Consider the following 11741-nt stretch of genomic DNA (forward strand, 5'->3'; position numbering starts at 1 on the left):
ATTTATATTTATATATAGAATTCCCTGCCTCCTTTAGAATAGAATAGTTTTCCTGGGCCCTGTCTTGATACATTCCATACTCTGGATACTTAACAACCGAGGTTACCATTCCAGGCCATCTCTCATACCTAATGACTCCACATTATGGGCTTCTGAGAGAAAGACACACTCTACTATATTCTTAGTATGTCCCCAGTTAACACAGCACTGGATTTTAGCATAGGCTGAACAATGTCTGGGAGGGTAGAACACCTCACAACCCCTTATTCTTTCTCACCTACTATTCCTTCATCTCTTCCCAGGTGCAGCGAGGAGGCTGGAAAGGCAGTACTGTCATTTTAGGCCAGGACTTAGCCATTGTTTCCTCAGCCCTATACCCTGTCAGCAGTTGGCTCTTTGCAGCTAGAGTTTTACAGTCGCAGAATTACTAGAAAGTCCAAACTGTATTCAGCACTGAAGTGGAAGAAAATTGTTCCACAATCAGAATCTCTATCCCCCTCTGCCACCCCTCCCCTCTTCCTGAGCAGCACATGCAGTCTTCCCACACTCAAGCATCTGTATATAGGTTGATGGTGTTGAGCAGTTGGGTAGACATTCAGTAGCATCACAGTAGTCAGTAAGACAACCAGCACAATGCAAGTTGCTAGGTTGGCCTGTTATCCTATATAATAAAAGAGAAACATGCAAATTAACCATCACCCCGCTACACCCACCAGCCAATCAGAGTGATTATGCAAATTAACCCAACAAAGATGGCAGTTAATTTGCATACACAGGCGCGGAGCGAAGACTGAAGATGACTGAAGATGGCGGCAATCAAACCTTGACCTCCTGGTTTATAGGTTGATGCTCAACCACTGAGCCACACCGGCTGGGCTCATCTTACTCATTTTTAAGTGCATGATTAGTTTCATGGTGTTAAGTATGTTCACATTTTTGTGCAGCCAGCCTAAGAACTTTTCATTTTGCAAAACTGAAACTCTACAGATATTAAACAACATCTCTTTCCTTTCATCATAACCACAGTGTTGTCACACTTCGAAAAAGTTAATGTTATTTCTTTAATAGCTTCCTATGCCCGGTCATTGGTCAAGTTTCCCAGGTTCAGTCCTGGCTGGTTTGGCTCAGTGGATAGAGCGTCGGCCTGTGGATTGAGGGTCCTGGTTCGATTCTGGTCAAGGGCACATGCCTGGGTTGTGGGCTCGTACCGCAATAGGGGGCGTGCAGGGGGCAGCCGATCAATGATTCTCATCATTGATGTTTCTGTCTCTCCCTCTCTGAAATATATATATATATATATATATATATTTATTTATTTATATAGAATTCCTTGCCTCCTTTAGAATAGAATAGTTTTCCTGGGCCCTGTCTTGATACATTCCATACTCTGGATACTTAACAACCGAGGTTACCATTCCAGGCCATCTCTCATACCTAATGACTCCACATTATGGGCTTCTGAGAGAAAGACACACTCTACTATATTCTTAGTATGTCCCCAGTTAACACAGCACTGGATTTTAGCATAGGCTGAACAATGTCTGGGAGGGTAGAACACCTCACAACCCCTTATTCTTTCTCACCTACTATTCCTTCATCTCTTCCCAGGTGCAGCGAGGAGGCTGGAAAGGCAGTACTGTCATTTTAGGCCAGGACTTAGCCATTGTTTCCTCAGCCCTATACCCTGTCAGCAGTTGGCTCTTTGCAGCTAGAGTTTTACAGTCGCAGAATTACTAGAAAGTCCAAACTGTATTCAGCACTGAAGTGGAAGAAAATTGTTCCACAATCATAATCTCTATCCCCCTCTGCCACCCCTCCCCTCTTCCTGAGCAGCACATGCAGTCTTCCCACACTCAAGCATCTGTATATAGGTTGATGGTGTTGAGCAGTTGGGTAGACATTCAGTAGCATCACAGTAGTCAGTAAGACAACCAGCACAATGCAAGTTGCTAGGTTGGCCTGTTATCCTATATAATAAAAGAGAAACATGCAAATTAACCATCACCCCGCTACACCCACCAGCCAATCAGAGTGATTATGCAAATTAACCCAACAAAGATGGCAGTTAATTTGCATACACAGGCGCGGAGCGAAGACTGAAGATGACTGAAGATGGCGGCGGTCACGGAGCTGGAGTGAGCAGGAGGCTTGGATTGCTCCCGGTGACAGAGGAAGCCAAGCTTCCCGCCGGCCCTGGGCTCCACTCAAGGAGGGTCTGGGGGCCTGGGCTCCACTCAAGGAGTGGCCCTGGCAACCCAGGGTTCCAGCCAACCCTGGCCTCCGCTCAAGGAGCTGGAAAAAAAAAAAAGGAGGGGGCTGGGAGCAGCCGGAGTGGAGAAGCCAAGCCTCGCTGCTGCAGCTGGACCAAAGGCTTGGGTTTCGGGGCCCGGAGGAAAACCGGTGCCGGCAGCCAGGGGAAGGAAGGCCTATTGCGTGAATCTTCTTGCAACAGGCCACTAGTCTATATAATAAAAGCCTAAGCGACCGTTACAGTGGAAAGACCAGAACGACTAGTCACTATGATGCGCACTGACCACCAGGGGGCAAACACTCAATGCAGGAGCTGCCCCATGGTGGTCAGTGCACTCCCATTGGGGAGTGCCACTCAGCCAGAAGCTAAGCTCACGACTGGCGAGCACTAAGGAGCAGTGAGCCTAGCGGTAAGGAGCAGCAAGCAGGTGAGCAGTAAGGAGCAAGGACTGCAAGAGGGTGCAGGCCGGGTTGAGGGCCCCCTCATCCAGTGCATGAATTTTGTGTACCGAGGCTCTAGTACTTTCATAAGTTTGGCTGGCAAAGAAAACAATGAATCCAGATGGATTTAGACAATTTATTAACTGACACATGCAGCAAAACATGGTGTTAGCAGCTAGTCTCACAGGATGATACCCCACCAGAGAGGTCAGATAATGGGCAGCAGAGGTGGTGGGCCATTCTGCTGCTCAGGAGCCAACTCTACACCATAGCCAAGTGTTCTCATAGCCTGGACCCTAAGCAGGCTGAGGTGGAAAGTCCCATGCTTTCACTCTCTGAAACCAGGGAGGTGAATGAGAACCTGCCTCATGGCAGCCCATCACAACATGGCCTTTCTCCTTGTGTGTCAAGAACTGCAGGGTTAGGCCCAGTCAAGACTCAAGTCAGCCTGCAGTTAGGCCTCGCCTATGTGTTCTATGTGAGAGATGCACAAGGTCAACAGGAGGCCAAGACAGATCTGCTCCTCCGTAGATGGGAGGAGCAAAGAAAAGGTAAGTGGGGAGCTGAAGGAATGGTAAAGTCTAAGTATAAAGACGTTTTTATAATTTGAAGCCTCTATGAATAACCAAGACATCCTTTCCATGAGTAAAGAGATAAATAGGCACTGAAGAGAGCCCGGATATCACTATGAAGTGGGAAAATGTATTCTAAGTTGTTTTCATGAGAAGCTTAGCTGCTTTTAGGAAAGCTGTAGGCCAGCTTTAAAAATCCAAAATTCTAAGAATCTGAAGGTTTATAAAAATGCCAGATCTGTGCCACCGTTTAACATAAATTCCTTGGCTGTGTGAAAGATGGGAGTGGTCAGGGCTTTCAAGTTCATTGGCATTCACTGGCTTCTCATGTCAGGGTTCAGGGTTTCCTTTGACACAGCACTCCAGTCGAAACATACAGTAGGCAACTAACATTTCACTTCCATAGCACTCAAGTCTGCAGATGCCATTTCCATAGCATTTCTTGTGTATTTCTGATGATATTGGATTCATGCCTGGAAAGACAATGAATGGAAGGAGAATTCATTATAGACCTGTTTGGACTATAAATAACAAGGCCCCGCCCCCTTTTTTTTCTACACTGATTCTAAGGAGACTAGTTCATAATGACTGATTTTGTTGGAATCAATTGATTCTGATAGAATTTAATTAATTCTAATAGATTCTGATTGAAAAAAATTAGCTTGTGCTATGGATTCAATTGCAGCCCCCTCTCACCAATGCATATGTTGAAACTCTAATCCTCAGTGTGACTGTATTTGGAGATTGGGACTTCAGGAGGTAATTAAATAAGGTCATAACTGTTATGATGGCTGGGAGAGGTCAATGGGGGAAAAAGGGGACATATGCAATACTGTCAACAATAAAGACTTAAAAAAAAAAGGTAATAAGAGTGAGGCCCTAATGCATTAGGATTGGTGGCCTAAATTAATAGGACTGGTAGACTTAGTGGTAGAAGACACAGAAAGAAGATGGCAGGAAATATAACTCTCATCAGAAACTGAATCGACCTGCAGTTGATCTTGGACGTTCCAGCCTCTAAAACTATGAGAAAATAAAGTTTGTTTAAGCCATGCAGTCTGTGGTATTTTGTTATGGCAGTCTGAGCTGACTAAGGTAATTAGTAACTTGGAAGTTTGCCTAAATTGGTCAAATAATAACTTGAAACAATCAAGTTACCTATGTATATAATTCTTAACTCACTTTTAATTACTTATTCATTCCCAAACCAGTTTTTATAAACTCAGGTACTCCTGGGCTGCAGATTTGAGTGTAATATAGACCTTAATCTCAAAGAATTTTCAGTCTAGACAGAGAGAAGAAGCACAAAATACCTTTAAGAGAGGAGAAAAACATGACAAGTCTAGTGACACATTTGCCATATGGAATGGTGTGAGTTCAGAGGAGGATGAAATCAGGTTTGGGATCTCTTATTAGAGCCCAAGGCATTAGAGCTGGGCTTACAATTTTGTAGACATGCTACTCCACAGGATCATTAAAATATGAATGTTTCTTTATGCTCATGTGTAAGAAGGCGTTAAAAGGACAAGAGTGCCCGTATTGGTCCATGTGTAAATATTTTGAGCCAACACATACCCTATCCAAGTCATCATGCCCTGGAGGATAGTTGTCCTATAGGAAAAAAGAAGGGGTCAGGGTTACTTAGCTGGCAAGAAGGAAGCCCGAGGAGATGAAATGTAATGTCTGCATAGGAGATGAGAAAGTCCTATGAAAAAGAGTAGCTATGGGAATGTATAAGACAATAAATGGAATATTATAGACTATATGCAATTGTCTGGAGATCTGTGGTCATAGTGGAATCGGTCCCATCAAGAGCTTTAAAAGGCCTGAATCCTAGGAATTCTTAATTTAAGCCCATTGAGTTATATGATCTGAAAATCTGATTCATTTGCCTAGAAAATACTGCAGGGAGAGTGAGAAATTAAATGGGACCCTCTAACATATAGATTTGAATTGATTCCACTGAGTGAGGAGAATATTCAAGATGAGATTTCTAAAGTCAGAACATGAGGCCAGTTAGTCCTTCATGTCTTTTATCACATAGGATCTCATTAATTTTCTTGGAACAAGCAGTTCCACATCTGCTTCACCATGTACCTAAGGCATCGACAGATAGTAACTTTACTATACGCAATTTCCGCATATTAGGAGGCTTAAAATGTTATCACCATTTGCTGGTTTTGACTAGTATGACTAGATATGTTCCTGAGTTAGAGACAAACTAGTGGCAAAATAAGATGAGGCATCACTAATGAAAATATAACACTTCTCATAAGTCAGGTCCTGCACATATTATTTTAGGCATGTTCTATACATTATACCATTTAATTCTTGCTAGTATTATTATTTCTGTTCTGTAAGTGGAGAGAACTGAGGTTCAGAGAAGCTCAGACTTTTGCCTACAGCAGTACAGCTAACAAGTTGGAGAGCCAAGATGCAAGCTCCGACCTTGCTGACATCAAAGCTGCTTGATGCTTTTTCTACTTTGAAAATTAAAGGGTCCTTGGTGGGAAGACATGCATAGGTTTGCTTAGTGGAATTGCTCTTCTCTAGAAAGGACCCCCCAGGAAGATTTCCACTTTACCTGCCAGCGCTGGGTCCCAGAAGATGAGAAAGACAAACACCATGAGGAGAGGCTTCATGGCTAGGCTCTGCTGTGGAGGAGGCTGGTGGTAGGGTCTGGCACGGGCTGTCAGAGAGCGAGAAAGGGAAGTACTCAGGTCTGAGGCGTGCCCTGCTCCGGTTGGATATGCTACACTGATCTCTCTTGAGGCACCTGAGTTGGCAAAGCTCAGATGAGGGAAAACTGACAGCTGTCCCCATTCAATAGCTTTTCCTTTTGACAAGGGCACTGCTCCCCACCTGGGTTTTCCAAAAGTACTAATGGAGACCTGAGAACGATATGCTATTTCTTTTTAAAATATATTTTTATTGATTTCAGACAGGAAAGGAGAGGGAGAGAGAGATAGAAGCATCATGATGAGAGAAAATCATTGATCGGCTGCCTCCTAAGGATCGAGCCTATGACCTGGGACCCTTCAGTCACCAGGTCGACGCTCTATCCACTGAACCAAACTGGTTAGGGCACAAAGGTCAATCTTTACTTTAACTGAGCCTGTCTGCTGTATTTTTTTTTTTTTTGCATCTATGATAACACACCTGAAAGCACACCTTTGAAATATCAAAGTAATTTCCTTTTTTCCAGACCCCTCAAAGCGCAACCACAGCATCAGAGCAAAGACAACAAATACCATCATTGTTATTATTATCAGAATAATTATTGGTTGTTAACTATTCTATATCCACAAATGTAAAAGAAGTATGTGTCTGTTCATTTTACTTTTTATCCAATCCTAGAGATTTCCCTGCTTGGCTTTCTCCAGTCCTCCTAAATCAGTGGTTCTCAACCTTCTGGCCCTTTAAATACAGTTCCTCATGTTGTGACCCAACCATAAAATTATTTTCATTGCTACTTCATAACTGTAACGTTGCTATTGTTATGAATCGTAATGTAAATATCTGATATGCAGGGTGGTCTTAGGCGACCCCTGTGAAAGGGTCGTTCGACTGCCAAAGGGGTCGTGACCCACAGGTTGAGAACCGCTGTCCTAAAGTATCACCAATGAATTTCATGTAACCATCCTTACACCTCCTCCTTTAATTGTAATCCTATCTAATAAAGAGGGAATATGCTAATTGACCCTCATGCCATTGTAAAGATGGTAGCTCCCACAGCCAATAATTGACTGCCCACCCTCAAAGATGATGGTGCCCACAGCCAATAAGGAGGGAATATGCTAATTGACTGCCACACCCTCAAATATGGCGGTGCCCACAGCCACAAGATGGCAGTGCCCAGTCCCCTCAGCCCCATCAGGGTGGCAGGCACATGGCAAGGCCTCCAGAGACCCCCAATCCCCTCAGCCTCCCAGCTGACCAGGGCTGGCCCAAGGCACAGGCAAGCCTCGGATGGTGGCTGCCCAGCCAATGCCCGAGGCACAGGCAAGCCTTGATGTCAGCTGCCCAGACGCCCAGGGCCACCCGAAGCTCAGGTAACCAGGGCCAGCCGAGGCTTGCACTGCTGGCAGTGGCAGCAGCAGAGGTGTGATGGGGCATTACCTTCCCCTGATTGCTGGGTTGCCTCCTGTCCCTGAGGGCTCCTGGACTGTGAGAGGGGGCAGGCCGGGCTGAAGAACCCCCCACCTCCAGTGCATGAATTTTCATGCACCGGGCCTCTAAGTGTATAAAATAAGGTGCATAAAAAAATAAAACAATAAAAAAAAATAAAATAAGGTGCATAACTGTCATTCCCTTGAGTTTTTTCTCAATCCCTTAAGATTTTGCTTCCCAGCAATTGTCATCAGTTTAGCTCAAATAAACTCATAAAAATACACATTTGGGCGTGTCTTATGTTGACATCACCCCAATAAATTTAATTAAAAAATAAATTAAAGAAAGAAGTAAAAAATAAAAGAAGTCTGGTGTATTAGTTCTCAAGAGCTGCCATAATAAATGACCACAAACTAGATAGCTTAAACAATGAAATGTATTGTGTCATTGTTCTGAAGGTTAGAAGTCTGAGATTAAGGTTTTTCTAAACCAAGTCTTAAATAAGTTGGAGGCAGCAGGAGAGTATAAGAGTGAATGAGGAAAGACAGCTTATATTGTGATGGGTCACTGTTTCTGTTTTTAGTCCTGGTCTTTATATAATGAGAGAGGAGAGAAATGGCATAGGGTAATGGAGGACAGAAATACTGTGTGGTCTGAGAGCAATGATGCACTAGTGTTTCCTTATGTTAGTAGAATACAGAGAGGTGGCAAGAACATAGCTCAGCATTGATTGCATGGTCCGATTTAGTAAATAGTCTCATAGCATTGGTTCCCCTTCCCTCACACAGGTCCCCCCAGCGTGGGAAGGGAGCAGTAGCATAATCCCTGTATGGCTGAGATCATGGAAGTGGTGAAGTCATAGACAGTCCCATATGAATTTCTGGTAACCCAGAATGATGTATGAGTAGCAGAAGTAGCGTATGCACTAAGGAATGAGCCTCACCCAAAGAGTTTTAATAATTTTATTAAGAATAAGAGGCAACTCAGCAGTCATACCTTGACTAGTGATGGGAGACCAAGTCAGGAGGATGTCTTAATCAAGGCTCTCTCAGATGCCTCACCAATGTTTAACTTCTCTGGAACTTATAAGTAACTTGGAGAAAAGAGAAGTGACTCTAAATTGACTATATTTCAGTTTCTGTGATCAGGTAGCATGAAGTTCATAATAGGAATTAAGTTCATTTATAAAAAATTAAGTTATACTTTTGCATGTGCCTAGTGGACTGATACTGATATTCCTTTATGCTAAAATTCTACTATGCCAAAACATCTCTCTTTTATTATTTATTTATTTATTTATTTATTATTATTATTAATCCTTACCCAAGGATATCTTTCCATTGATTTTTAGAGAGTGGAAGGAGGGGGAGAGACAGAGAGAGAAAAATTGATATCTCTTACATTGGTTGCCTCCCTCAAGCACTCTGACTAGGCTCGGGGATCAAGCCTGCAACTGACCTACACCCTTGACCTACACCCTTCAGTCTGCAGGCTGGTGCTCTATCCACTGAGCAAAACTGGCTAGGCCCCAAAACATCTCCTTATTAACTTTCCTCATACTCCCAACCTACTTTCTCTAGAGTCAAGTTTAGTGAGCTAAATAAGCTAACCATCTCTTTGTCAGCTTTGAAACCGCAGGATCCCCTTTTATACTTTCTTCTCATTATATTATATGGCCACTAAATTTTCTCATTCCTCTTCCTGAAATCCAACTGCCTCTCTTCTTTCTTCTTGGTCCTCATTCTAGTGTTCTGGTCCTAGATTACTAAAATATCGTAATGTTGCATAAATATGTTTTGTTTATATAAGATTGTATTACCTCAGAAACAGAAAATATACCTTCTTTTAAAAACCACGGGAAATTTGAACAAATATCAATTTTATCTTAGACCACAAAGAATGATTTAACAGATTCCAAAATGCTGTAAGACAGATCACATTCTCTGGTCCATGAAATTATAATGAACACATATGGAGCTTATATTGGGGTCAGGTGCTGCTTCAGGGTTTATGTATATTAATGCATATAATCCTCATAACACCATGATGTAGGTACTATTGTTACCCCACTTCATAAATAAGGAAACCGGGGTTGGGAGAGACTAAAGCATTTCCCCAAGGTTAAAAAGTGAATAAGTGGTGGGGCTGGGTTCTCGTATTATTGGTGAAACAACAATGTGGTTGTGAATCTAAACTGAGGAAATGAATGTAAACATGCACACATGAAAATAGAATGTAAGCCTTTATTAAATTTATATTTATTTTAACCTCAACAGAATTATCATGAATTTCCATTATCTTTCATATTAATCATTCTTTCTAAAAAAATTTAAAAATATATTTTAATTGATTTCAGAGAAGAAGGGAGAGAGAGAGAGAGAGAGAGAGAGCTAGAAACATCAATGATGATCAGCACTTTTTGGCTGCCTCCTGTATGCCTCCCCCTGGGGATCGAGCCCAAAACCTGGGCATGTCCCCTGACCATGAATCAAATTGTGACCTCCTGGTTCATAGGTTGATGCTCAGTGACTGAGCCACGCTGGCCGGACTAATTATTCTTATGTAGAGATGGGAATCTTATTCATTTTTAGTTTCTGTTCTTGGAGTCTGAAGAAAATGGAGCTGGACTTTTCACCACTTCTTTCTTTTGTTCAAGTCAACTTTCTTTACTCTGCAGCAGATGCTCCAGTCAGAACAGTATCTAACTGCATATTCATCATGATTGCACTTCATTTTGCATTTATGGTATAATGAAGAACATCTGCTGTTAAAAATAAAGCTTCTCGCTTTGAAAAGAGAAAACATCATATTGTGTTATGTTAGTTATTTGTATATTTTAATGTTGAAAGTGTTCCATAATAAATTAAAACAACAACAATGAAGAACTTGCCCAGAAAAAAAATAACAAAAAAATTATAGTTGAGAAAAGTGGAGATCATGAATAAAGGAAAATGATTATTTCTTCTGTAAGTGGAAATAGCTGAAAAGGAGAAAGGTTTCTGATGAGAACTGTTACAGCATATTTTTTTTCTAAAATGACACATTCATTTTGGGGTGAAGATTTATGATTTAAGAATGTTCAATTTCAAGAGTGAGTTTTTAAAAAGTGAGTGGGGATAAAATTCAGGGTGTAGGAGGAAGGGGTAGCCTTAAGTCAGAAAATCAAGAGAAGACAGAGTAAGCTTACATTAGAAGCTGTATGGTGGTGGAAAAATGGGGAAGTTATCTCTTGTTTCCTTTACTTTCTTGGGTTATTAAAAAAAAAATCATCAATAGAGAATGAGAAGGAGACAGAGGGAGTTGTGTCTTGGCTCCAACTTTCCAGTGTATTTAGGCCCCAAACCATGTCTCATTTACTAAGGAAGTTTCTGAGATCTACACAAGATCCCATGAGCCATAATCTCTCACTCCAGTTCCCAGATCTCTCTCACTCTCTCATTCTCTCTTCTTCTATCCTTTGCTCCCAAACAAAACTATCCTAAGTTTTATAGTAATAATTTCCTTACTTTTAAAAATGTGTTTTAATACCTGAGTTTTCATCCCTAGACATTACAGTTTAGTTTTCATCTCATCACAATGTTTGCTATTCCCTATAAATCTACAGGTCCTTCCTGAATTATTTCTTATATATGTGTATTTTATATTGAAGAACTTGTTATGGTTAACCTGTAGTCTTGCCCACAGCTGATATTTTCTGATTGCATACTCTTGGAGAATTCAACATGTTCCTGTGTCCTCTGTATTTTCAGAAAATTGGCAGCACGATTCAGAGGCTTGATCAGATTTATGTTTGATTCCTTTAGCTAGCTGCAATGTATTGGTGTGTGTGTGTGTGTGTGTGTGTGTGTGTGTGTGTGTGTGTGTGTTTTATAAGGAGACCCATAACGTCTGGTTGTCTTTTTGTGGGAGATGATAGCAGTTATTAATGCTCAATGGCTAGATTCATTAATGCAATGGGGTTGCACAATGGTGAAATTGTAATTATATCATGTCTTTTTCATCGTTTAGTTGTAATACTTTAATAAAGAGACATTTTATATAATATACTAGAAGCCCTGTGCACAAAAATTTGTGCACTCGGGGGGTCCCTCAGCTCGGTCTGTGCCCTCTTGCAGTCTGGGACCCCTCGGGGATGACCACCTGCTGGTTTAGGCCCGCTCCCTGGGGGATTGGGCCTAAGCTGGCAGTCAGACATCCCTCTGGCAGCCCAGGAGCCTTTGGGGGATGTCCACTTGCCAGCGGGGAGCAGGCCTAAGCTACAGTCGGACATCCTTAGCGCTGCTGAGGAGGTGGGAGAGGCTCCCACCACCACCGCTGTACTGGCAGCCATCAGCCTGGCTTGTGGCTGAGCAGAGCTCCCCCTGTGGG

General features: G+C 42.2%; 1 protein-coding gene across 1 annotated transcript; it reads right to left on the minus strand.

The window, feature by feature from the left end:
- Window positions 1–3536: 3536 nt before the first annotated feature.
- Window positions 3537–5905, minus strand: DEFB134 (defensin, beta 134). The gene is made up of 2 exons (XM_014534307.1): window positions 5848–5905; window positions 3537–3736 (listed from the first exon to the last, which is right to left on the minus strand). Exons 1-2 carry the CDS (start codon window positions 5903–5905, stop codon window positions 3594–3596), a joined length of 201 nt encoding a protein of 66 aa, XP_014389793.1. The 3' UTR covers window positions 3537–3593.
- Window positions 5906–11741: the final 5836 nt, after the last annotated feature.

The sequence above is a fragment of the Myotis brandtii genome, unplaced genomic scaffold, assembly GCF_000412655.1.
Source record: "Myotis brandtii unplaced genomic scaffold, ASM41265v1 scaffold1282, whole genome shotgun sequence".
NCBI lineage: Eukaryota > Metazoa > Chordata > Mammalia > Chiroptera > Vespertilionidae > Myotis > Myotis brandtii.